This window comes from Phaenicophaeus curvirostris, chromosome 15 (genome assembly GCF_032191515.1).
Source record: "Phaenicophaeus curvirostris isolate KB17595 chromosome 15, BPBGC_Pcur_1.0, whole genome shotgun sequence".
Taxonomy (NCBI): Eukaryota; Metazoa; Chordata; class Aves; order Cuculiformes; family Cuculidae; genus Phaenicophaeus; species Phaenicophaeus curvirostris.
This window is the reverse complement of record NC_091406.1, coordinates 7,928,196-7,954,687: the sequence shown is the minus strand read 5'-3', so window position 1 is coordinate 7,954,687 and position 26,492 is coordinate 7,928,196. Positions and strand designations below refer to the sequence as shown.

The window sequence follows — 26,492 nt, the reverse complement described above, 5'->3', positions numbered from 1 at the left end:
CAAAATGCAGAGGAAAGGACTGGGCACTAAGCCCTGTTGAACACAGGCAAAACACGTAACCTCGGGCTTAATGCATACGTGTATGCTTTATTTTAAGCCACCTGATTGAAAACAGTGGGATTAAGCAGTTTGCTAACTGTTTTACCTGACTTCATGCATAGGCTGAATAGTGGAATAGTTATAACAGAATTTAAAATCTTAAAACAATGGCATTTGAAAGATAGTTTGGAAAGCAAAGACAGTCTTTAACCACATGTAGATACTCTACGCAGCAATAAATATTTTCCTATTTAAATATGGAGGTAAGAAAAACACAGACTATAAAATAAAAAAAAGAAAAATCTTATTGGGCATATTTGAGACAAATAACTTGCAAGTAAAAATGTTTGTTAACCCTTGAAGCTGGTATCCAAAGTCAACTGCGTTATGCTGCAATACAAGGACAAATCATACTTTGCTTTTCTTGTTGGCTCCAGTTTGAACTTCAGATGGCCTGAAGTTGCCAGTGCTGGATAGCAAGGCACTACGATCCCCAATACTGGTCTGCATACAGTAACAGTGTGCAAACATAAAGGATCAACAGCATGTTCAGTGATTCTTGTAAAACGAGCAGTATTATTTACAGCCGTAATGAGGCTCAGCAAACATCCAGCTAAAAAGAAGAGGGAAATAATTCTCACATCACTAGAACACTTATTGCAATGGGGTGTGCAGATTGACTTCTTTATATGTAGCAAATCAGGGAAATGCAAGCTTGGGGAAACATTGCCAATCTGAGCACGGACCTCATCATCCACATCCCTTCTGAAGCTAACTGTGAAGACTAGACCTCATATGTACGACAGCTGAATTTATTTTAAAACATAAGATTGGTTTCCTGCCAGCCATCAGCTTGCTGCCCTGGAGAAAAGAACGAGCAAGTAAAGATCTGTGGATGACTTTTTCACAGATATAATTGGGGTGCACTTGTGATCTTTCCAACGCACTCCAGATCATTCCTGTACCCAGGTGAAGAGCCAGACGCAGGCTACACAACTGTTAAACACACTGGTTATAACATCCTCTGCTAGACCCCTACAATAAAACTAGATCCTTTCTATAAAGTAGCAAGGTAGTCTTATTCCTCCACGTACACCAAATACCCGCTACCCAGAAGCTCTAAATGACCCATTTGACCACTTTTCAATTCTCAGTGAATGGTGCTGTTGTAAGGACGAGAAGCGTTAATAAATTTTAACACAGATCATCCTTCCCTCCACTCCTCTACTGCGAGAGAGAAAATGGCTGACATACCCCATGGCGATGTTCATAGTAAGCCAGCTTGGATTTGGTTAAGACAAAGAAGCGCACTTTAAAGTTGGAGGGTGAAGTTCTTCTCTTCTGCTGGGATTTTTTGATCAGCAGTTCCTCCAGCAGCACGCAGTTATTCATGGCTGAGCCAAAGATGGTCCTCTCTCCAGACATGGGTTGCCTCTCCTTTGGGGTGAGTGCCCGTCCAAGAAAGACACTCAAGAAAGAAGGCAGTTAATGTAAAAAAAAAAAAAAGAAAAAGTTGTTTAAAAGGCAGCGTAGGTGTTTCAAGCTTTATCTTCCAATCTACAGCAAAGCTTCCTTTCTGTCAAACCATAACCACATCCTCTCTGAAGTCATAAAATGAACAGCACATGTTGAAATATACTCTAAGGTAAATGTTGTGGAAAAAATAATACTTGAGGGATGTTCAGTAGATGCTAATCAATGATAAGGATTAATTAAAGGGGTGTGGCATGATTAAGCATCTGTATCCCACTTGACCAGTTAGTAAATACAGTTCTAAAAGCATGCATAGAACATGGATATGTAGGATGGGCAACTCTCCTGTCCTCTCAGAAGTAGGTCATGCATCCATATTTCTCTTTCAAAGGAATGATGGTTTCCCATTTAGAGTACTTAACAGTTGACTATGTGTTTGAGAGATTTCATAAAACTTATTTTGAGGAATTTTCCTACATAAGATAAAGTTTCTACTATGTAAGCAAAGAAAATGATACCCAGAATATACCTGTATAAGGAATCATAAATATTCGAGGTCGTTAGATATCTAAATGGAAACCAAATAGTTACGATAACTGATGACTAATTAATTTTCATTGGTCACTATTTACTGTTTACTGATTGCTTCAGGTGCAGTTTAATTAGCACGTGGCTGGAGGCTCCAGGAGGTAGAGGCACAACACACCCTCTGTGGAATCAAGAGCAGTGTGATCAGCAGTGAAGCGAGCACAGACATCAAACCAAACACAACTGGTTTCCTCAGGACTTCAGGGCACCATTCAGGGCAGTCTACCAGGCTAAATATAGAAATATAAAAAAAATTATATGTACCTAATGCACTCAGTATAACGAAAGCAATTTTTTCTCCCTGCTTTTCTATTTTTAATGTTTTATTTATTTTTTGTTAGTGATGTGTAATTGTATTGCTGATGCTTTGGAGGATTGGAGAGATGGAGACTGGTGGAATGGGAGGAAACTGTAAGTGAAGTGATTTATTAATTAGGTATTTCTGAAAATTGTTTCAGTGTAAATAATTACCCGGTGTTGGGTTTTGGCTTTATTTTAATGCAGCATTAGTGTATAAGGAGGTAGCTCCCTATTGCTAATGCATTTTTAGAGCTGTTTGCAAACTCCAAAGAAGGTATTTTATTTTAAATTCAAATAAAAAAAAATCAAAACAAATACCAGGACTAAAAACTGTTTAAATAACAACTTAGATTTTATAGTTCATAGATAGACTTGGGAACCGTATTTCTCAAAACAATATATTTAATATCCCTCCCCAGAAAGATGTGGCACATTTCTTCCTTGCTCTTTTGTGTTATATTGTTTAGGCAGCATTTCCAGGGATCATCAAACTTTCCTTACTAATTCTGTTCAATGCTAACTGGGAACCTGCGTTTGCCATAAAAATTCAATTTAAAAATAGCACTTGACAGAGAGATCTCTATGATAGATGCAGTATCACTGAACAGAAACAGGGAGAAATAGAAGGTGATGTGTTGTTGGTCCCTGTATGTATATATATCTGTCTATATGGTAGTCTTGCTGAATGCAAGATGCAGTATATACTGAAACATTCACTGTGTGCAAGTCTAGTGCAGTTATGTTTTATTTCTTGGCCGAGTAATTGAGTTCCAAAAAACTCCTGTGGTTGAACAGGAAAGATGACACAAGTCTGTGATCTCCTGAAAAATGATCACTGTTCCCAAGGGGGATTTCATATCTATTTGTAAACTAGGATTGATATTCAGGCCCAATTTCCCAATTATTTTACAAAACATTTTGCCTCATACAATGCAAATATAAAAAGTAGAAGAGTCTACTGTAAGTTTTCTAGGATTATACTCTGTGTAAGCAACAGCTATTTGGATACTTGTTTAATATGTGTTTAGGTGCTTGCCCCTCTAAAATATAGGACTACTTCTGCAAGCACTTCCCTCATGCTTGAGAATTTGCTGGTTTAAATTATCTTTTCTTATAACTAAGAAACTAAACATGGACAACAGAGTAACCTGATAAATTGTATGGGCTTCACTCTGCTAGCAACAGTGAATCCCCTGAAAGAGGCTGTTGACCTTAATAACATTTCACTTGATTTGTGTCAGTACAGATGAATTTATAACCACAGTTTGTAATGTCACTTTGTAATGCATTTTTAGATATGATCATTTATCTAGGACTATGTCATTTTTTCTAGTCTCTTCTTTGCATTAATATTAAAGACTTTTGAAAAGTCTTTGTAGCTTGGACCAAGGGGGGTTACGGTCTGTTGGCAGAGCTGTAGATGTTGTCTTCTTGGAAAATCAAATATAAATAGAAATGCAAGGGTACAACACCACAGCTCTGCAGAAAAAGCCAAGCATACAGGACAGCAAAGAGATGAGATGCCAACACATAGACCTCAGAGGGGCCTAAAGCTGCTAGAGAGGAGAGGATGTGGGGGGGAGAAGAGATTCAGCAAGGTTGCTAAGCAGTGGGGGACAGCTAAGAAATTGTTTGAACGTAGTGACTGGCAGCTTGATTTCTTCATGAGATAAGAGATGAGTTAGTGTAAGGACATGAAGAGGTGAGTGATTCGATCAAATGTTCAGACAGGGGGCTTGGCAACTGCACCTCATATGGTGAAAATGTGGTATGCTGCAATGTGCTGTAGGAGGTCTGACGGGAAGATACGGGACAGTCAAAGCAAGAGAGAAACAAGGAGTCAATGAAATTTGTCTTTGCATGTTGGAGAACTGGACAGGTGGTGCTTCTGTGGAACAGAAGGTACAGACTTGATACAACACACGTAGAAGGACACTGAGTTGTAAGGAAATAATCACAACTTTTGGTCTGGAGTGATAGACTTTGGTAGTTACACCAGAGCTGGCAAGATTTAGCAGGCAAGATTAGCCATTCTGGGTTTCCCACAGTGAGTCGAACCTGATGATAGGCCAGCAGGGGAAAAAAGTAAGAATGACTGTAAGGAAGGAAACAAGGCAAGGCAGCCAGGTCTGGGTGCCATTCATATAAACACAGGAGATAATTTCAGTGGGAGCTGCTAAATATTTCTGATTTGCAATAACTCTTCACTGTTGAACTGGGGAGAAAAGTAGGGACTGATGTGGTTTTGTATCCACTTTTGCCATGTATCTCCCCTTTCGGATTCCTTTTTTACTTTAATCCCCAAACCCGTGTCTAACAAGCATCCAAATATTTGAGTGCAGCAAGCTAAAACCAGACTATGAACACTCTCTAAGTCTTATGAGTATATAGCTAGGTTGATATATATATACACACACACATATATATACACAAAAACATATGGTCTAAGAATTGTAATGATATTTATTTATACATTTGTAAGAAAGTAACCTGCTTATGTGTATTTGAGTTTTATTTAATTTCAAAGATCATGTTTTCTGCTCCAATTTTTAAATGAAATTTTTTGCTTCTTTCAAGACATGAACTACAGACATAAATCCTACGTCGCAGTCCACCCAGGTGACTAACAAGTTATAACCTTGCAAACAATAAGCCTCAGTCATTTAAGGGATTCAAGACCCTTCTACAGCAGAGCAGGAGAGATAGATAGATAGATAGATAGATAGATAGATAGATAGATAGATAGATAGATAGATATGCACCTGTTGTCTAGGACAAAGTTCTGCAGGGTTATTCTATGATTCTATGTGAGGACAAGTCTGTTGAGCTCTGCCCACAAACCTTCCTGAAAGGACCTCCATGGGTGAGCTGGAATATCCTGCTAGCACAGGTATCTAATTTCTGTATTTAGATTAGATAGTAGGAAGAATTTTTTTACTGTGAGGGTGGTTAGGCACTGGAACAGGTTGCCCAAAGAAGTCATGGATTCCCCATCCCTGGAGGTGTTCAAGGCCAGGCTGGATTAGTCTTTGTGCAACCTAATCCACGGCAGGGCAGTTGGAACTGGATGATCTTTAAGGTCCCTTCCAAACTCAACCATTCTATGATTCCATGATGGTGCAGTGACACTCTGAATGTATGAGCACACTCCTTTAGATCAAGCCTTTTGGCACCACTCTGTATTGCATAGTACAGAAATTCTGTATCCTTAATAGAAACAATTTATAACTATCCTAAGTATCTTAAAACCACTGAAGCCTATCCCTTAAGATGAGGAGACAAAGCCTGATTAATTTTTTTAGGTATCCTACATCTTCTCTGCATAACTGCTTTCATAAAGCCTGCTACCATGCATGTATCCTTTGACACTATTGCATCCATACTCAGGAAAATCAGAAATAATTTGAACATTTCAAATTTAAGTTTGAGCTGCTGTGTACACAAAATACTCCTCTGTGCTGGGCAAGTTGAGGTTACAGGTAAAGTTCTTATCAAGTATTGCCTCAGTGGGCTCCTTTTGTTCTTTTAATCACTTTTATTCTTCCCATGCTACTTCCTGCAAACTGTCCTATTTCTGCTCTGAAAAAGGTTATTTTAGGGATTGGATTTTTTTCTGAGGGGATTTACACAGATTATGCAGTTCACACTTCTATTATTGCAGGCTGTGGAAATCTCCCCACCTGCACATCCTGCTCTGATACCAGCGCTTATGTCCTGAAGGCGGCAGAGAAATTTATAAAGTTAAATATAGATAGCTTTTGTTTTTTGTAAAAAACAGACCGGAAGGCTGCAACTACATCTTCACTCTCGTAAAACAACCTGTATACTTCTATCATGTGTAATATTTGGGCCATGTTTACTGCCTGGGTGCCAGCTCTTCCTTTTCACCAGCTGTTGAATATGACGATTACCATTCAACTTCCAAGATTCCACAATTCAACCCATTTTGCTACTTAGTTTTTTAGAGTGTGAGAAACTCTATTTAGGTTACTCAGCTGTCTTGCTTCTTTGGCAGTTCATTATCACCCCAATACACATGTCTCCAGTAGACCAGAAGAACAAAACAGAAAGCTGCAGAAAAAAGGAAGAATTAGCCCGGTCTTTATGAGCCAGATGCACCCAGATTTCCTCTAGGTCTTACAACTGCACCTTTGAATCTGCTCACACTGCTCCCAGTGATCAAGGGAGCTGCTCTTGTAGAACCAGAGTGAGATTCTCCTGTGAACTGTTTGTGAGCCCTGAGAAAGTAGATGCCTTGTTTTGAGCATCTGCTAGGAGGATGTGGTGAATTCTCCATAATTTGAATGCCTGAAGCAAATCACTCCCAGGCTTACTGACGTTGGCAGTAGCATAGAGAACATGTTTTTATACTGGTGAACTTGCATAGGGTTAGAACAGGCTCTTCCGTGACAAAGGTACAAATAATCCTTTGCTCAGCTGTATTCTCTCAGGCAGAAATGCAGAAAGGAAACCCCATTTACATCAAGTCATACCCAAACTGGGAATTTGCTCCAGCTCTTTTTATTAGTGCCTGCCTATCGTGGTTCCTGTCTGTTACTATTTCCTTCTGAAGACAAAGGAATAACTTACATTGCTGGTGAAACTGCAGTGCTGCAAATTCAGCAGCTTATTCTAGCAATAAGACATATTTGCAGCTACCCAGGTTGCTGATGGCTGGACAGGGAGGAGTACTTCATGCCACGCAGACACATTTTTTGAGGTATGTTCATTTACAAGTTAGAATAGGCAGTCACCACAGTGTGGGACCAAGTAAAGACCCAGCATTAATGTCTGGCTTAAAAAATCATGTAGAGGTGAGCATAGGAAAGAGGGCTGGCTTATTCTATTACAATGTGCTTTGATTTTGAGCCATGTCAATTTATTAACCTGCTTAATTGCTAAATAACTGTGCAGGCTCTGTGCTGAAATTTGGATCTGTTTGAATCTGGTAATAGGCTGTATAGCAAGAAGCAGTTCAAGTCTCACATGCATTGAAGATTAATGTGCCCCAATTTTTACATGACAGGAACATTAAACTACTTTCCTACATCAGAAGGCAAATAGGCTGCCACTGATGTTGCAGTCTGAGGAGTCAGAAAGAAAAGGCAGCATGGCACTGCACTGTAAATTCATTAATTCCCAAAGACCCAGCAGGACACAGGGAGATGGGAATTAACTACAGCAGATGGAGATATAAAGCTTGCTTAAGTCCCCTTCACCCCCAACAGGGCTCCTTTTCCTTTTCTCTCCTCCCTGATATATGCTGCAGCAAAGCCTATAACAATCACCAAAAAAGGAAATTCCTGAGCTTATTGCTTAACTAGACTGTAAGATGTAACATTCAGCCTAACCCTACAATGAAGTGGAGCTGAGTGTCATCTTGGAGTTATTCTTCAGACAATATGGGAAAAAAACCCCTACACTTGTATTTATTATTTAGAGTGCAATAGCAATCAAAAATAAAGAAATATATTCCAGCATAGAAGACAGCAGCACTGTTTTAAGACCATGCATGAAAATGGGATTTGTATTTACTGTGCTTGTACAGTGCTTGGATTCAAATTCTGCTATAATAGCTCAGCACACTGCAATGACATACACTGTACACACTGCTAATGAATTAACAGAATTGCAGTGTTGATAATGAAACATGCTTATTTGCCTAAAATTAGTTATGAAGAAAACCAAAATAAACTTAACTAAAGCAACAAATTAAGATGTTGCGCCTTTGATGCAGAGAACATCATTGCATCAATTCACCATCTGCTGTAGGGGTGTCCAAGTTCATTCCACAGTTTGCAGATGCTGTAGGAATTGTACTAGATTGTCAGAAGTAGAATTATACTACATAGTATCCCTATTTCAGAAAAGAGCTGAAACGTAGCAGAAAGCAAATTATAGAGTGCAATGCATGACACTCTCCATCATTCTTAATTTCTTATTTAGAATCACTGTAAAGAGAAAAGTTAGCACCTCTCCATAGGTTGAAAAGGGTCATCCATGACTCTTCTGAGAATCAACACTGCTACCAAGAATGAGACTGAAACCCTTTTTTCATCATTCAGCAGTTGACGTTACATCCCCTCTGTCTTGGCCACTGCATACAGACTGGGAAAATGACTCAAGAAGATCACAGAGATCATGTGAAAAACAAGTGCTTGGCCCCACACGGTGTTTTCAACTTCTTGAAGTCACAACATTTTACATACTTGCTGCACAGTTCACTGAGTGCAAGGCAGCAGAGAATCAAGCTCAGCTCCTGTTAAAAAGTGTCGGTGCCTCCTACTGCGTTGGTTTTCTCATTGATCTCTGGAGGCAGTGCTTTTTATTCCTTGCCTGTCTTTCAGGCTATGATGTAACTTGTGAGGCAACCTAAGAGATGGCTGCCACAGATACAAGGAAAACCATTCCTCTTACCTCCCTCCCTTCTGCCTGCGTGCTCTTCTCTCTTAAAAGCTTCCTGTAATACTCAGTAGATAAGATAGCACAGTGAGTTGACTTAATGCACTAGAAGAGCAGAAAACATAATCCAGAAAAAAATACAGTCATGTTTTCTGTGGAGTCTGGAGTTGCATCAGTTTACTTTGCAATTTAATGTCTGACAGTGATGGTAGAAAGTAGTGAGAAGGACCGACTGCGTAGCCAGAAACAGGGGGGCTGGAGGCGCAGTGGAGGAAGGAAAGAGAGTGGGACTCAGAGGAAGGAGTGGGGAAGGAGGGTGAAGGAATGAGATCTTGCTTCAGAAAACTATTTAGCTGCAGCATGGAACTGCACCCTTGCCTGTATTAGAAAACCACGTCTCAGTTCCATATTCATGTGCCTTGATAAGATCTGCATCTCCAGCCTGGAGCTCTTGCTTCTTCAAAATCGTTATTTGTATGTGCTGAAGTAGTACTTAGGAACAACAACCACGTTAGAAAAAAAAAAAAAAAGAATTATAAGCCACTTTGGATTCCCTGACATGATCACCAGTTAATGAAAGAAGCAATGTGGGAAAGTATTCTGATTTTATGATTGAAGATTAAAGATCTTGTAAATCTTCCTGCTGATCCCAAAGGACCTTGTGGCTTAACATGGAAAGTCTGAATGACTGTTTTGTGTCAAACAGCAAACCTGTAGCACGGGAAACTACCAGTGTCCTAGCTCAATGCCTGCACCCAAAGCTCTCCTTCAGTCTGCAGAGACTGCAAGTCCCATCGCTGTGGTAGGAAAGCGATGGCTGGTATCAACTTCATAAACATCTTCATTCTTTCACTTAGGTTTTTTTTTTTAAGTTTTGATTGTCAAAATTATTAAAGTATACAATACTTATTTTAGAATCAAATGACCTGTTGTGCCTTCCAGTTTTCTTTCCAGATTTTACTAACAGATCCCGTACTAGCACAAGTTCTCCGTTTCAAAGCCCGGGTCCAGTGCAGAAATGCTGAAAACTGAACACAACACAGGCAAACCACATTATCCTGTTATGTTTCTTCTGCATTGTGGTTCCCACTGTGGCTGCCCATTAGGATATTTCTGCACAAAGAATAAGAGCTTTCTGTACCCAGGCCCCTGAGTCTGAGCAATCCATCCCACTTGTGAGGTTTCTGTCCAAATGGATGTTTCTGAGGACACTGGATTAATTCACATCTTGGGGCACCACAAAATCCTTAAAGTAGAGATCTTTGTCTCACTTTTTAAATAGAAGTAATGCCATCAAGAGCAAAAAATGCGAAGATACCACTTCAGATATCAGATGGCATCAGGTCTGTCAGTATAGAGACTATTGATAAATACAGATTGAATCCAGATCAATTTACAGTCAGTTTTCCCTAAATCAAAGTAATTGCCGAAAGGCAAGAATACCCTCCTTCAAACAACATGCATAAATTGAAGCCTAGTTACTTAAAAAAACCAAAATAAATCCTTGAGCCTGTATTTGAAAACATAACATAGGCCATATCCATATATACACACGTATGAATAAATACTAAACTATAATCACACCAATTATATCAATCTGTGAATACAGAAAGAAAAGAAGGACAAGCCTTTAACTCAGGCTATGTAATGTACAGATTTGGGACTAAGAAACAACATTATTATTCAAATCATCAGGAACCTCATGTATAATGTTTAAATGCTGTACTGCACAGCCTGAGAATAAAGGCATCAAACTTCAGAATAGGAGAGTTCACTTAAGGCCCTTCTATGTGACAGATACTCACTAAATAATCTTGTGAGAAACACTCATTCACTGGTAAAATATTGCAAAGGACAAAGGCTTCGAAGCAAAGATAATATTTTTACTTTTATTTTACAATTCAGCACTGAATTGGATGCCCTTCTAAGAAAGGCATAACATTTTACAAAAGTAGTGAGTATATATACTAGTTTTAGACAAGGAACCATATAAATCTCTCCAATATTACTCATAATATTTTTGGAGTATTTGACCGTGCCCGGAGACTCCCTTCAGGTTATCATTTGACTTAAGACAACTATGTCTTGCTAGACAACTAAACATCATTTCTGGAGATTGTCTGCATATTATCTCTCGATACAAGACAGTTTTATATGACAAGATAATTAAACATACAAACCATCTGCAGCAAAACTTATCAATTAATTCTCACAGTCTGAGAATAAATATCTCAAAGGGATTTTTTTTTCCTTGCCAAAATTTATTTGGCTCACAAATGAAAACAGATCAGCCTATTTTGCAGCCGAGTTTGCCATCATTGTCAATTGTTGTTTAGTTTGGAGAATTTAAATACTCAGATATTTGGTAAAATGTGAACTGTAAACGTCTTTCTGGTATTTTATTTAAATAAACTTAACTATTCTGGCATTTCTTTGCACTGTTTTGCAAACAATTAACGGTATCCAGAGGAATTAGTACTGGATCAAAATAGGTTTTTTGAAATGATTGGTGTTGAAAAGAGTATCTGTAAATAAATATCATAATATAATATAATATAATATAATATAATATAATATAATATAATATAATATAATATAATATAATATAATATAAATGTATTATTCTATGTATATAAAATATATATACCAGCACTGCCCGGGCACGTTAGACAAAAGCCACTGGTGCCACCTGCCGAGGAAGGGGGGGAATGGGACACACGTGGCCAAGTGTCAAAAATCCTTCCCTGCTGGCCACATCATAGAATCGTTTGGGCTGGAAGGGACCTTAAAGCTCATCTAGTTCCACCCCCCCAGCCATGGGCAGGGACACCCCACTAGACCCTGCAGAGGTGATGCCCCCAGCCCAGGGCAAGGTCTTAATTCCACGAGCCTTGGCGGAGCGCGGAGGGACGACACACCCTGCACTCAACACCCTCCCACGAGGGAGCGCTCCGCGCATCGTTTGACGTCTAGGAACGGTGTCGGCTCCCAGGACGCGCCTCCAAAGAGACCCTGCGGCGATTGGACAACACGCCTGACCGGCGTTTAGAACAGCCAATCAGAGCGCGCGATCAGAGACCGTCAGCCAATGGAAGGGAAGGGAGGCGGGACCAGGGCGCGCCCCTGCGGCGATTGGGCCATGCGCTTGACTGGCGTTCAATGCAGCCAATCAGAGAGCGCCTCTCCGAGCCGCAAGCCAATAGAAGGGAAGAGCGGCAAGCCGGAAGTGGAGCGCGGAGCGGCCGGCAGGCAGGTACGTGAGGGCGGCAGGCAGGTGGGGGAAGGCAGGCGGCTCCGCGCTCGGTCACTCCCTCGGTGTTGCCGTCTCTCTCCGTCAGCGGCGTGGCGGGCCCTGCGGCACGACTCAGGCCTTCCCGGAGGCTCCCCCGGAGCGGGGCCGTGGGCCCGGGGAGCCAGGCCGCGTCCTGCCCGCGGGCCGCGTTCGGGCTGCGCGGTTTTCTCTCCGCTTGCGGGCCAGGCCTCAGCCGGGGAAGAGGTTTCGCCTCTCTCCCTGTGCCTCCGCTCTTTACAGGCTGGGCTTTCTTAGTTCGTGAGATGGGTGCTTTCAGTGTTTCTACTGAAGCGAATCCTGCTAAAAGCATACCTTGGTGAAAAGCTAACACGGGTTTATTTGGGGCTTTCCTGTATGCTACACGCTGAGAAGCGGTTCTTCTGGCTCTGTTGTCACAGCCAGCTCTCTTATGTCGGTTTTGTTTCTCATTGTATGATAGTGTTGTCACACCAATTGTGTAACTTACATATTTTGGCATATTTCCTAGGTGTTTTCATCTGGCAAAAATGAGTGAACCTCAGCAAGTGAGTGCCCTTCCTCCACCTCCAATGCAGTATATAAAAGAATACACCGATGAAAATATCCGTAAAGGCTTGGCTCCAAAGCCGCCTCCACCTGTGAAAGACAGTTATATGATGTTTGGTAATCAGTTTCAATGTGATGATCTGATTATTCGACCTTTGGAGAGCCAGGGCATTGAGCGGTTACATCCTATGCAGTTTGATCACAAGAAGGAATTAAGAAAACTTAACATGTCTATCCTGGTCAACTTTTTGGACCTCTTGGATATCTTGATAAGGAGTCCAGGGAGCATAAAGCGAGAGGAAAAACTGGAAGACTTGAAACTGCTTTTTGTTCATGTCCATCATCTTATAAATGAGTATCGCCCTCATCAAGCTAGGGAGACGCTGAGAGTCATGATGGAGGTGCAGAAACGTCAGCGTTTGGAAACAGCAGAGCGATTTCAGAAGCACTTGGAGCGAGTTGTAGAGATGATTCAAAACTGCTTGGCTTCCTTGCCTGATGATTTGCCTCATTCAGAGGGAGGGCTGCGAGTGAAAGTGGAAAGAATGGATACTGATGATGGTGGCAACTGCATTGGACAGAGCGAAAAGCAGAGAGAGCGTTCGGGTGGCAAGAGAGATCAGGTTTTAGACAAAGATGCAGCTATGTGTAGCATAATTGATGAAATGACATGAAGGGAACACTTGTTTGTAACTTTGCCATAGTCAGAGGCAGAATGGATTCTGAGTGTATGTATTGTATTTTGGTTTGCTATTGTAGAAGCAGACACAGTGTTTACTGTGCGCCTTTTAGAGACTCTGAGTGAATAGGCAGAAGAAAACGCTTAATACTTTGAGTTGTGTGTTTATTGTTAGAAACAGAAAAAGTATACTTCTTGCTGAATGTATCATGTGAGGTGGTAGCCACAGATTAAAGTCAACTTTTTCTGTTGTACTTTCATTTATCGCTTTCTGCTTTTTTTTAAGTATGCTCTCTTACAGTTTTAAATTGCTTTATAGTATGGAAGCAAGTAAGGGTTCTGACTGAGAGAAATTGCAGTTGATAGTTCCCACATTTCAAATAAATGCTAGTTTACTATTTCAGTGGGTCCTTTCGGGAATGGGTAATTCAATATTACAAATAAAATTAGTGTCAAGTCTACAAAATCAACTATCTTCTAGTTGTGTAATAAAATAACTGTACTAAAGAAAACCTAAGAATTCCTTTATTATAGACATAATGTATTGGTATTTGCCTGATAGAGACTGTCCGGAATCTCAATTAAATTAAAGTTAATTAGATTATAGTTTGATTACATGTAAATCATAACCAATCTTGAGCTTACAAAAATGCCTGTTTTCTTTTTTTAGATACATAGGTGCTCAGACTAGCTTTCTTCTGTAGTTGGTACACATGCATGAAGTGAATCATTTTATCACTGCAGATGCTTCATGTTTGCCTTTTAGGTTGGCTCTGCATCCAGCTGAGGATTTTTCTGAGGAAGGAGAGTGTAGTTGGATAATTAACCTTTAGTACTAATTGAGAACTTAAGTTTGAAAGAACCTGCAAGTATTCCACCAAGTGGAAGCCATATTAACAGTGTCTAAAGAATATTTGAATGGGATCTACCCCCACTCCCAGCAAGAGGAAAAGAATGATTTGATAGCAAAGAAGTGACTTCTTTACTTGCCCTTCCTGTTAGGGAAGTCCTACTTCCATCTTTTTGCCGTGCAACACTAGTTAATTGCCCTTTCTGAAGTATTTACAGCAGGAACTTGCACAAGGTATATTTTTCACCATGATTAAACAAACTATGCCTGTTTCATTTGATAATTCTGTTGTTTTCAGAAATATTGCTTAAATGGGCAGGCAGAAGTACTTGGCTGTTGGATGGAGGGGGTTGAGCTCAGTGCAGATAAAGATGAAATGAACTGAAGCGAGTTTATGACTCACTGGGGGGCACCATCTGCTATTTTAAGTGCACATGACATTGTAAGTAACAATGAAGAAGTAGAAATATCTTTTTTAGAAATACATGAATAATTCTACAAAGTCAGCGCTTTTGTCCTTTATTCACCTACCACTGTTTCCTTTGCTCTCCCTGGACTAGATCTAAATTATATTGCTTGTAAGTAACTAAAACAGCTGCAATTGAGCAGAATTAATTTGGTTTGTACTTTGCAAATGTTGTTTTATGTGAAAGATACAAAGAAATATTTAGTGACTCCTAGATAAGAGGTGGAATAAGAGGTTTGTCATGGATGGTTTAACTTTGCCATTTGAAAAGAACTGTCATAGATGCACAGTTTTCCCCTTTGCTGTTACAGCTTCAGTTTGGGAAAACAATAGATTGTAGCTGCGGTGAAGGCAGTGGGTGATGTGTCTGTTAGTTTGGGCAAATGGACTTTTCACATTTTGTAGGAGATGATGCGGCTTACTAGCAAATGAGGTAATTGTTGTCTTCTCTAGTGTGTTAATTAACCTGCTCCTGGTGACGACATCTTTACCTCAGTAAATTCTGGTTTTATTTTTGGATGTGATAATGTTTGAAGTATTCTACCACTGAAATGTTAATGTATGCAATTTGTTGGATTGTGTATGCCTTATGAAACTTGATAAGGTAAGTTAATATCAGGAGTTAAGCAGCAGTTTGTTGGCTGTTTTTTTAATTCAAAATAAAGAAAAGGAAGGGAAAGAAAAAAGCCCAGCTCTTCTGTTACACTATCTGAACAAGCACAGGGAAGAGGGAAGTACAGTTACTTGGAAAGTTCCAAGAGTTCTTGATACGGAGTAGCGACGTGTGTTGCCAGCAAACGAAAGGGGAAAGAAGAAAAGCAATTTAATGATATGTCTTCCTAATAGTGTAATGAAGAGATGTTTCCAACAGTGCTTTAAACTTATTCATTATTTAATGTTTTGACTTGCTTTTATTTCGCAAAATATGGTCTGGCTATATGGTCTGTGTCAAGAAAAAGTCTGTGGCTACTTTAAGGGCTGCATGAAAGTGATGACGTTGGCATTTTTTCTAGGAAATGGTTGTCATTTCTTGCACAAACATAAAAACAGGAACCTGGAAGACAGGCATGTAAAAACTCAGAAATGATATCAAGGCACTCAGTATGGTCGGTGTTTAAGAGGAAATTGAAAGCAAGTGGATTAACTGTTGCCCTGTAGTTCTTGCATTCTCTTACTATGTGACCAGAATGGCTTTCCTAGGGAAGAAGACAGCACCCAAACTACTGTAGGCTACCATACAAACAAAACAACCTGAGTGAAGTGAGTCGAAGGTTCTTAGGCAGAGCTCTGGGATAAGTTTCCTTATTTCCTTATCCTATTTATTTCAGAGCTCCAATGTGGCCCATGCATGCTGCTGTTTCAGTTATTGATAAAAAAGTAATTCCTTACAATTTTTTTTTTTGTCTGTATAAAACAGTGAGAGATAGATTAATTGCTTCAGTAAAGAATACTTGTTGGCCCCATATCAAATCCACTCAATCACAGCTGCACTTCTATATATCCTATATAATCTCTTAATTAAATTTTATCTGCTATGACAAAAGGTGGGGGACCAGTAAGGGGCATGAATTACTGAGCTGTGTCAGCTCAGTGATGGTGGCAACAATTTCATCTACTGTAATCAAGCAGATCTGAAAAAGCCGCAGAAGTAGATTTATGAAGTACTGCAAATTTTTGCCTCTTGGTGAAACCACAGTCAGTAAGTTCAGCTGTGGATACTACCAGCAGCAGCACTTGGCTGTGCTGCTTGAGACTAACAAGACTAACCACAGGAAAGGCAATACGGATTTGACTAAAGGGCATTGTGTCTGAAGATGACGTAGTAAGAAGTAAAACCAGAAGTTTACGAAGCACATAAGTTTTCTTGAATGTAGGTGCCTGAAGGGTGAACAGGAGCATTGTTCCTCATCTTCAGCTACAATGTCATCTTCTTTCTGCCTGAACTGGATTCTTCTGATCCTGTTTACAGGTAACTAACTGGGCCTAGATGAACAGGTGGAGGTGGAGGGAGGTGACATGCATCAATGTTTCTGAGAGTTGCAAAGAAAGAGATTTTGTGTTACAACAGGAAGCGTAGCTGCATGGCACAGAAACTGCAGTTTTGCTTTGCAAATAGAACTTTATTGCAGTGGCTCAATAGTCTTCTTATAGCCTTACATCTTTTTAAAACAAAATCATGTTGAGGGTATGATGGATTTAAAGATGATGCCTTTTGGGCTGTCTGTTCATTTAATCGGTGAATGATATTTTGCATTTTTTTAGATAATCATGATCTGAGATGAGGAGAGTACTTTAAATCATTTTTAGAAAAGGTTTTAAACAAGGCTATTCCACTTCAGCAGGCTTTGTGAAGGTGAATACTTTTGAAGATAAAGAAAAGCCATCTATAGCTTGTGGTGTTCTTTCACCAATATGAAATTTTATTGGGACAAATTGATAATTTCTCCTTTTTTGTTCTGAGAAAGCAATCCTCCTGGGAGAATATTGCTAAAGGCAATAGCACTGAAAGCAATGGATTGCAGAGTGGTACTAGTATAGGCAGATACACATAAAAAACTTGGTGATAGGATATATTCAGTAGATAGAAAAGGCATATTACAGATAGTGTTTCTTTTAGTTCTTTATGAGGGTGTTTGTGATAAGATTCACTTCAAGCTTGCTTTTTTTGTATTAAATAAAATGTATTTTTTTCAGAGATTAGCTTGTAGTATGCTATTGTGGCAAAATCTCTGCATGCAGACTTATTTTTAGCTATAATAGCTTAGGAAAACAACTGAACTGGGCTGGGTAAAACAACTTTTTTACATGGGATAATTGCAATGAAGCCATGTGGTTCTTGGCGTCTCCTGGCCAATGTTGGCTGACCTACCTCGAGGAGCTCCCTTTCCTAGTTATAGACAGGGCTAAATTCTAACAGAGATCATTTGTTGCCTGTACTTTTTGCAGCAAATTCTGTCTCTGAAATGGGGGATAGATTAATATGGGTAGATTGAAATATTTACAAATGTAATCCCATTTTATTGAATTCGATAAAAAATGGGTAGTGGTAAGGATATGGCACTGTTTTCTTTGAAGTACAAACAGGCAGAATGTGTAACACAGGAGCCCCATTGCTTAACCTGTTAGAAGGAGGAGGTTGCAGGATGGGTATGACTGGATCACCAGAGCACAAATGATTTTTGTTGACGCTTAACACATCTTTTTTTAAAAAACTCCTCTAAAAGCAATATTGACTGGAGTTGTCTAACTATAGCAAAAGCAACTATCTCCCTGTGATGAGTAGGCTACTGTCTGCTAGATCTCACTGTTTTGACTTGAAAAGTGTGACACAGCCTTCTGGAAACATGAAAAATTATTTCTAATGGGAAGCAAACAAATTAGAAACTGCATAAGAATGAGGGAAGAAAATAACGTAGTGAAAAAAGGTTATAGAACTTCTCAGAAAAGGTCTGAAAATTTTCTTCTGGTAAGGATGGGCAACATCTGTCATTAGGCAAGAAAAGGGAAATGTATTAAGCAGTGATCATTCTGCTTTAACCTGTTATTTAGTGGCTTTTCATTAAAGAGGAAAAGGAGTTTCTCAGAATGGTTGTAATGAAAGTCAGTTAGTGTTCCCCCTGGTGTGGCTTGGATTAAATCTAAATGAAAGGAAAAAAAGAGTGAACAGGCTGGAAGTGGCTGAAGAGGAGCCACAGAGTTGCACAGATCCAAACTCTTGTTCTCTTTCACCTCTCTGCCTGCCTGCAGAAAGTATATTTCTTCATTCTCTGAGTAGAGACACGTTCTGAACAAATTGCTGGCCTGATCATGATCCCTCACTGTGTCAGTCCTGCTGGGATTCACAACTATTCTTGGAAAAACGTGATCCAGCGATGTCTGCTGGTGTTTGTGAGATGGGAGGTGTTGGGTCATGCACAATGCCTGAGAAGCTTCCACTGCCATCCACGGTGCTCACCAGCTATGTTTGTCTTTTTGTCCCCAGGCCCCTCAGTATCGGAATTACTTGTGAAAGGAACGGTTGGTCAGAATATCACTGTGCCCTGCTTTTACAGTGTTAAAAGGACACAAGACATCACATCAATGTGCTGGGGTCGCGACAAATGTCCTGTTTCAAAATGTTATCGGGCCATTATCTGGACAGATGGATGGAAGGTGACAGAGCAACACAGCAGCAGGCATTTGTTGAAAGGGAACTTGCAGATGGGTGATGTGTCCCTCACGATCCTGAATGCTGAGGAAGAAGACAGTGGGATATACTGCTGCCGTGTGGAGATCGCAGGGCTGTTCAACGATCAGACAAGTAATCACAAGGTTGTGATAGAGAAAGGTGAGTGCAGAGCAGTGCTTTTGTGAGAGTACCACTGGTCTGGATTTCAAAGATTGTGGCGGAAATGATCTCTATAATCATCCATAGGACTGGTCTTTAGGACTTTGCAGACCTGCTGTTAGTGTTATGTAAATCAAACTGTCTCTGGCATTGTTGTAATCCCAGTGCAGTCGCTATAGTTAAGTAAGGGACATGGTGCTTTGGTTGATGGTGCATCTGATGCACAACACCACTGAGCTTTCTCAGAAGCACTGTTTGAAGAATTTAAGAGAAAGTGGAACAAAGAGTACTTAATTTTCCAAAGTGTTAGGCTTGTACCCTTTTCATAGAAGGCAGTGCTTCATTTTCCCTGCTTGATTCTAGAGTAAAGCCCAGGGACACAAAATTGCTATAGATATTTTCTTAATCAACTCTCCCTTTGATTTTTAGTTTTTCTCTTATTAGCAAACCTCATGATAATATATAGAACAAGTGGCTGTCAGATGAGTAGTGGATGCTAGGAAATTTTTGTTACAGAAACACTACTTTCACTACATAAATGTACACTAAAGTTAATTATATTGTATGTTGGTTTTGTTTTATTTTTTTAACATCAGCCAGGATCTCCACTGCAAGTCCTCACACTTACACCTCTGAACAGACCTCAGGTAACTGATCCAAGTATTAATCTCAATAGCATCTATAACCTATATTGCAAATGGGGATCTTGGGAAGGTAACAAAACTACAGATGATAGAAATGTCGTGGTTAAATTTTACTAAACATTTCAATAGAACAGAAACCAGAAATTGGTTTCAAATTCTGCTGACATCTAGAGAGTCCAACAGAAGGAATGTATATACGTGGGAGGAAGTTTGCTTCCAGGTGTTATGCTTAAGTAGATGTTTTAGTGGTGTTGCAAGCATTGTTTTTTTGTGGCTGTTGTTTTGATATGTATTTTCTTTGTAGTGTAAAACCTCACCTTGCCTTCTGGAAATACCTCCCAAGAACAGTAAAACAAAATTTTAGGAGTTGGGTGTGTCCACTGTTTAACTGATTTATTTGTTACTCTGTAACATAGAACTGTTTTATTGGACTGGCTTACCAGTGCATCTAATCCAGGATCCTATCTCCAGTAGCAGTCAACAGTAGATGATCAAGGAGGATGGTAGAAAACAGTGGTAATTTTGTGATACAGTGCCAAAGTATTCTTCTACCCTGGTATATTGTGTGTCTGACTGCCCACATCCTTTTTAGCCTTTACATATTTAATAACGTGAGGCCACTCACTGTAGTGGAAGAGGTAATAAACAGCTATTCCTTACTCAGTTTCTCCCTTGTTACAACTCTAAAATGTCATAACAGTTGCGTTTCCTTTTCAGAAGAAGAAGTGAAAACTTTCTCAGACTGTTTCTGTTCTAGTTGCAAATAACATAGCTTCCAATCTTAGAACTCACGGGTTTTCTTAAACCTGTGACATCTTCCTTAGCTGCTGGTGGAGCAATTTTTTTATGTTTCAGAATGTACATTTACAGAGAGAGAGAGACTGGAAAAGGCAGGTGGCCGTGTGTCTCTGTTGTAGGAATACTCCAGAATCTCCAGTGACAGAAAACAGTGAAGCAGATGATCCTGTCCTCTTCAAAATAAAGCTTATGGGATAAGGATAACAATATAAAACATCAAAGGAACCAGCTAGATTTGTCACATTTTGTTTTCAGAAGGGCTGTTTTTCATCTGAGGAGGTGTGGAGAAACTGAGACTGATGATATGGAAGACATAAGTTTGTACCTCTGAATTCTGAATATTGCAAACAGCTTTGCTCTGGGAAATTACCTCAAAATATGCTGCAGGTCCTTACAAAAACAAATCACACTTTGTCAGTCTGTTTATTGTATAGCTGTCTTGGACTTTCTCCGACTGCATTGCTTGTTTTTTTCGAGGTCCTCAGCTAACCCTAATCAGTTTTCATTAGATAATCTAAGTTCGCTTTAGGCATCCACTATGATTTCTTTGCTCCAAAAACATATTTAGAGCCAAGACTTCTGATAGAGATATTAAGTTTGATGGTCTAAAGTCATCAGCACAAATTCTGTCTGTCAAGGAAGAATGGTTCTCTGTGCAAGTGATGTTCCTTGCTTTTGCTCAGCTCCTGGGAGCACCAGCGAATCGTCCTTGCCCATCACAAGAACATGGTCACCGATTTCTGCTTCAGAAGCTCCTCAGACTGTAAGCATCTCTGTGCTATAGAATACCTAGACAAAGTGGGTAGGCATAAGAGATTATTGGGTCATCTCTACAGTTCACTTGTGCTGTTTTAGTTTGATTGCAAAAGAGGTTTTTTTCCAGTCTGCGTGTTTACCACTCATGAAAGAATGCTTATGTGCTCATTATTAAAGGGGACGAAAAATGCTTTGCATGCAAAAGGTACTTCCTGCTGATGCAGGAAGAGCTTTAGCAACATCTGTATTGCCTTTCAGGCTTCTAGTCCCTGCTCAAGCACCTCAGACTGCTTGGATGTAACCTTGGAACTGCAGGTATGGCAGGGTATGGGGGAGAGTGGAAATTAGACCTCCTGACAGCATAACAATGCTCCTGTGCTGCTCACGCAGTGGGGTTCAAACAGGCAGCTCTGTGTTTGTCCTGCTGAGTCCTCCAGCACACACTGCAGGGTGACAGGCAGGAACACCACCCAGATTTTGTCAGGAAGAGAAGACAGCCAAGCTAGCCTTTGGGAACGCCTGCTGTGTTGTATTACAAGATGGTTTGTGCTGTGGGTATTCATCGTGAGGCACGTGCAGAATACAAGTCTGGGACCAGACTGCTTCAGCATCTTCACAGGACTGAGTTCATTCTGAAAGGTCAGATAGCCAACGACTGGCTTCAGAAAGAAGTATTGCCTAAGTAAAGACCAATGCAAGGAGAAGGCACACTTCCTTATTGGTGTAAAGTCTTGAATAACTACTGAATACTGCTTGAAACTAGTCTTGTATCTCAAATCAGGCATTTTCTTTCAAGTGTAGTTTTTCTGCAGGATTGCAAAGCATGCAAAATGGATTTCTTGCTGTCAGTGTCACTAATGCTTATCTGCTTTGTATTTGACAGAATGTGTCTGTCTCACTTCCCAGTAAGCACTATGCAGAAAATGGGCTATACATTGGGATTGGTGTTTGTGCAGCACTTGTAGTCATCCTTATTTTGGCTCATTTCCTTACTAGACGTAAGTACTTTTCACAGGTGTTTATTCATGGATGGGATAGGTATGTCACATCACAGTTGGTTGCTTGTTCAGCCTTCCACCTTAGCCTCTGGGTGCAAGGTGCAAATGTAGTCCTGTCATTTTATATCTCAGACTCCTTAGCACCCAGTCAGCCCAGGTTCTGGTAAAGAGACGCACACCACAAGTCCACCTACCCTGACTCACTGCTTTCCTCCTGCCCTTTACTCAATTGCCATGTTGTCCCAGTCCTTCCGCGTGGGAGAGGCATTGGTTTTGTATAACCATATTCAGTATTTTCCTATGTGCCAGACTTTCTCTTTAGAGGCTTTTGGATAGGCTAAGCCATATGAATTAGATCTTGTAGAAATAATGAGGATTTCCTATACTGAAAACAACTGCTTAAAATTCCCATATTTAGTTTCTTACGCTTGATTTTTTTTTTTTTTTTTTTTTGGAACTGCTACTTTACTTGCTTCTGATAGTTTAAAGAAAATTATTTGTTTTCTTTCTTTTTTATTTTATTTTCATCCTGGATGGTCCTTAGAATATTTATACAATACGAAGAAGACGGGTAACTTTGCAAAGTAAGTATTCGGTTTCCACTTTTAGGTAACAGGAAAAACTAGGCTGCAGAAAGAAAATGTTTTCAATTAGCTGACCACTCCCCCACATGCTTTGACTTTCTTTTTAGTCTCAACTTTATAGGAAATATTATAAACTAATAAAACCTACTTATTAGTTAGTAAGCAAAAATTATCATAATTGTCATTGCATTAGAGAGCATGAAAACTTGAAGTGTGGGTTGTCTCATAAGTGGAAAAGTGATTCATTTATCAGTCATGTTTAAATAAATGATTTTTGAATATTTTAAATTTTCCAGTGAGCTGGTTTATTTAGTTATGTATCCTCCTGTGTATTTATTGCCTGTCTTTTGTTTAACAGCATGGTTTTTACTCTTTATTGCAGCTTCATTGCATTTTGGAGGTCAGAAGGTGCAGGGAACCATAGTGCCCTGGAAGATGAGATCCACGCAGAGGAAAACATTTATATAATACACTAAGGACTGTATGTGTGCTTGTCTTTGTCGTCACTGGGACATTAAATAGTTTGCAAAATGTTAGCTGCTCCCTCTGCTCAGCAGCTAAACATGCCTGAACTACTGAAGCATTATTCTTATAATTCTAACAAAACAAATAAAAGCTACACTTCTAATTGAAAACTTTATCAGCCTGTTCCAGAAACAGAAACCCTACTGGCTTAAACAAAAATTTCCAGAATCCACTTATCAAACCCTAAGGAAAGCTACCATTATATTTATTACATGTTTCACATTATCTTCCTTTTTGGAAAAAAGAGGGAGGGCCAGAATGGCTGCTCCATCACAAAACGAAAACCACATGTTTTTTAGAAGTTTGTCTTTATAGCTGGCAGATACAATACCCAGGAAGAGAGTTCATGCATCTCATGGTTCCCATAACAAAGATGACACATGGAAAAACTTTGTACTATGAGTATTTCAATATATGTCTAGCTGAATTTTCATTAAAGTGAGATTTACCCAGCCCAGGTAACAGCTCAGTAATGTGATGTGCTAATTCCTGTCCACTCAGAGTTAGATTTGGAGGAGCTATTGATGCTCGACCCATCATGCGATGTCCTTGGAGCCTCCAGCATCAGTACTTCAATGGGCAGAATCTTTACATCTTGTTTTCAGAGAACTATGACTAAGAGTCTTTCTCTGCAACATGTCTCACCTTTTTTCTCTGTGGCTTTCTCCTTGGGTGTGGCTTTGCCTGAGAAGTCCTCAAGGTGAAAAGTCTCAATTCCAGGCCCCTAAAACAACTGAACAAACAACTAACTACTTTCTCACTTTTCTTAATTTGTGGAAAGACATGAACATTGTGTGTTTGTCCTGAGTTTACACTCCTCTAGTTACCAGGTGACTCTGTCTTATGCTGAATTTTGTGATGGCTTTTAGCTTGTTATTGGGAAGTGTCTGTGGCTGGTGCCTTTTCTCCATTGCTATTCAGTTAGATCTGGCTTTCAGCTTTTATTCTCTGCAGCACTAAACTTTGGTTTACTTAAGTAGACAGAGGCAGCCCTATGAGGATAAATAAGCACTGTATGCATTGATGAGGAACAGACACAAAACACTCAAATCAGCTTTAAGTGGAAGAATAATTTTCTGTGATGATTTTTAAGAACATATTTTTAAACAGAAGCTGGGGACTTCCTGAAAGAGCAGAGTAGAGGTACAGTCAGGTGAGAGACCAACTCTTAACAAATATTGGTTAGCACAAGTTTTACCCCGAAGTTTATCACAAGCAACAATATGGGATACCTAAAGCAGACATTGCTGCCACAGGGAAGACTTGCAAATTTACCTCAGACTTTCTATCATTGAATTCATAATTTTAAAGAGAGTTGCAGAAAGAACAAAGCTGGATTATCCTATGAGGAGTACAGTAGCAATAATAAAATCAGTAGGTGTTTATGTTAACAGCTTAGACGTGAGTTGTCCTTTGGGGGGAGCTGGGGTCAGTGGAGCAGTTACCTGTTCTTCCTTGAGCTGGTAGAGAAAGGAGGGCTTTCCCCCAGGAGTCCTGGAGACCTGAGCTGAGGTGGGATACTGCAGGTGAGCATGCTTGCGAAGATTCACATGGGAGCAAAATGCTCTTCATCTTGTTGAGGAAGGAAGAAATGGAAAACAATTTGGGATAGGTGACCCTGGTGTGCTCTGTACTTTCACTTGTGCTGTGCGTTGTCTTGGGGCTGTCTGTTGCAGCAGGCCTAAAAGATTGAAAAATGTGGAGATGAATTCATGATTGACTGAAGAGCTCGATGTGGAAGGATAGATTTTAGGGGATTGCTGACCCTGGACCAGGAAACCTTTTGGAAGAAGTCAGATCTGCTGTTTTCTGTCTTCATGTCAAGTGTTGCCCTGTGTAAGGTATTGAAAGTAGGAAGGACCTGCTAGTGTTAGACTGGTTTTGTATTTGACTGGTCATAGCAATTATTAAACTAAAATTACTGACTCTACTGCAAACATTGATTTCCTTCTACTTGGCTGAGCATGCTGCTGCTGTGGGCTCTAGCTCATGACCAGAGATGGAGGAAGTCTGATCTGGTCTCTGAGCTAAATCTCAGAAAACATCTTCAGTAATTTCAGCTTCCTGCAACTTTTACCAAATCATTCCCTACTGAGATCAGGGTCATAGAACTGTGCTGCTTCCAAAATGATGGGTTTCCAGTCGCTCGTTCTCTTAAGGATTTTGAGGACTGTCCTTGAAGACTGCTAATCATCACAACTGCTTGCCCACGAGGATTTTTTACTTAACGTTACAGTCTACTTCAGATTAATTCTTATATCAGAGAGTTTTCAGGCAAAATAAAGTCCTGGAATATCTGATAACCAGTATCTCAATTTAAATTTCCTTTCTGCTGTGCAGTTACTTGATAAACAGACTCCACAAAGGTTGTCTGAAGCAAGAACTTCGTCTAGACCAATTATACTGTTTATAGTATAATACATACAAACACATGCGGGCAGGAGCTCCCTGTGCTTTTTCATTACTTCCACTCATGTCAGTGGATTTTGAAACAGACATTTCAAAATGAGCCCCAAGATGTGCAGGTGGCACTTGGAGCCCATTCAGAGATTATCCAGCTGCACACAAATTGAAAGCAGATTGATCTTGATAAACGAGCTGCAAACTGGTTTTGTTTTGGGAGAGCTCTGTGCTTTTCCTTTTCTGCCTGCAAGAGCCACTAGATAGCAGTACAGAAGCAGAAAGCGAGGCATATTTTTCTGTTTTTCCCAGTACACCTAGGTTTTGAGTGGCCTTATTTTAATTTAGTCTGCTGCTTTTAGCCCGGTCTTGCTGAAGAAACAAAACTGACGCCATCCTGTGCTCATCCTCTTCCTTCCCTAGTCACCTGCAACATACTGACCAATTCTGTTTTGACAAGCTTCATGGAAATTCATAGCTGGATAAAGCTTCAAATTCATGCCCCAGGTGGGATTCAGCTGCTCCCTGCACTGGCATCAGCTGGTCATGGGCTTGCAGCCACTGCTTAAAGGTGAGCAATGGGAGACAAAGGAAATATCTGGGATCATTGCAGAGAAAAAGTCTCCAGGATACTGGACGCACCAGGTTTCATTAGTTCTGTTCACAAAACAGCTGGGGCTGTGTGTACTTGGCATTGTATGCACTATACCTGGTACAAGATAGCAAATTAGACATTTTACCAATTGCTGTTTAACCTGCTTTATAATGTTGATAATAAGCCACTGCTGTGTTTTTGTGTCTATCCCCACTGGCTGCTGTTTATGCTGTACTGAAGCATGTGAGCAG

General features: G+C 40.1%; 3 protein-coding genes across 5 annotated transcripts in view; 2 read left to right on the top strand and 1 right to left on the bottom strand.

Annotated features, from left to right (window-relative positions):
* ITK (IL2 inducible T cell kinase) overlaps positions 1 to 1,499 on the bottom strand; it is a 28,339-nt gene extending 26,840 nt beyond the window's left edge. Inside the window, exon 1 of the mRNA XM_069869188.1 lies at positions 1,294 to 1,499. Within this exon, the coding sequence (XP_069725289.1) occupies positions 1,294 to 1,464 (171 nt within the window). The 5' untranslated portion in view covers positions 1,465 to 1,499. The remainder of the gene's footprint in view (positions 1 to 1,293) is intronic.
* Positions 1 to 13,558, top strand: part of MED7 (mediator complex subunit 7) — a 158,903-nt gene extending 145,345 nt beyond the window's left edge. The window contains exons 1-2 of one of the 2 annotated variants that reach the window (XM_069868900.1): positions 12,020 to 12,055; positions 12,582 to 13,558. In XM_069868900.1, the coding sequence (XP_069725001.1) occupies positions 12,601 to 13,293 (693 nt within the window). In that variant the 5' untranslated portion in view covers positions 12,020 to 12,055; positions 12,582 to 12,600 and the 3' untranslated portion in view covers positions 13,294 to 13,558. Of the gene's footprint in view, positions 1 to 12,019; positions 12,056 to 12,581 lie in introns of those variants that run through there. The other variant, XM_069868901.1, reaches the window with a different exon arrangement.
* A 2,697-nt stretch (positions 13,559 to 16,255) lies between these two features.
* LOC138727042 (hepatitis A virus cellular receptor 1 homolog) lies at positions 16,256 to 23,699 on the top strand. 2 transcript variants are annotated; one of them, XM_069869186.1, is made up of 8 exons: positions 16,256 to 16,583; positions 18,597 to 18,941; positions 19,538 to 19,588; positions 21,067 to 21,146; positions 21,398 to 21,454; positions 22,023 to 22,137; positions 22,682 to 22,721; positions 23,104 to 23,699. In XM_069869186.1, exons 1-8 carry the CDS (start codon positions 16,535 to 16,537, stop codon positions 23,195 to 23,197), a joined length of 831 nt encoding a protein of 276 aa, XP_069725287.1. In that variant the 5' UTR covers positions 16,256 to 16,534; the 3' UTR covers positions 23,198 to 23,699. The 2 variants fall into 2 exon arrangements, with proteins under 2 accessions (XP_069725287.1, XP_069725288.1); XM_069869187.1 differs by lacking the exon at positions 21,398 to 21,454.
* The last annotated feature ends 2,793 nt before the right edge of the window (positions 23,700 to 26,492 follow it).

Coding starts and splice junctions, on each gene's coding strand:
- LOC138727042 (XM_069869186.1), top strand. CDS start 16,535: ATGTCATCTTCTTTCTGCCTGAACTGGATTCTTCTGATCCTGTTTACA. Junction 21,147..21,397: donor CTTCAGAAGCTCCTCAGACT/GTAAGCATCTCT, acceptor ATTGCCTTTCAG/GCTTCTAGTCCCTGCTCAAG. Junction 21,455..22,022: donor ATGTAACCTTGGAACTGCAG/GTATGGCAGGGT, acceptor TGTATTTGACAG/AATGTGTCTGTCTCACTTCC.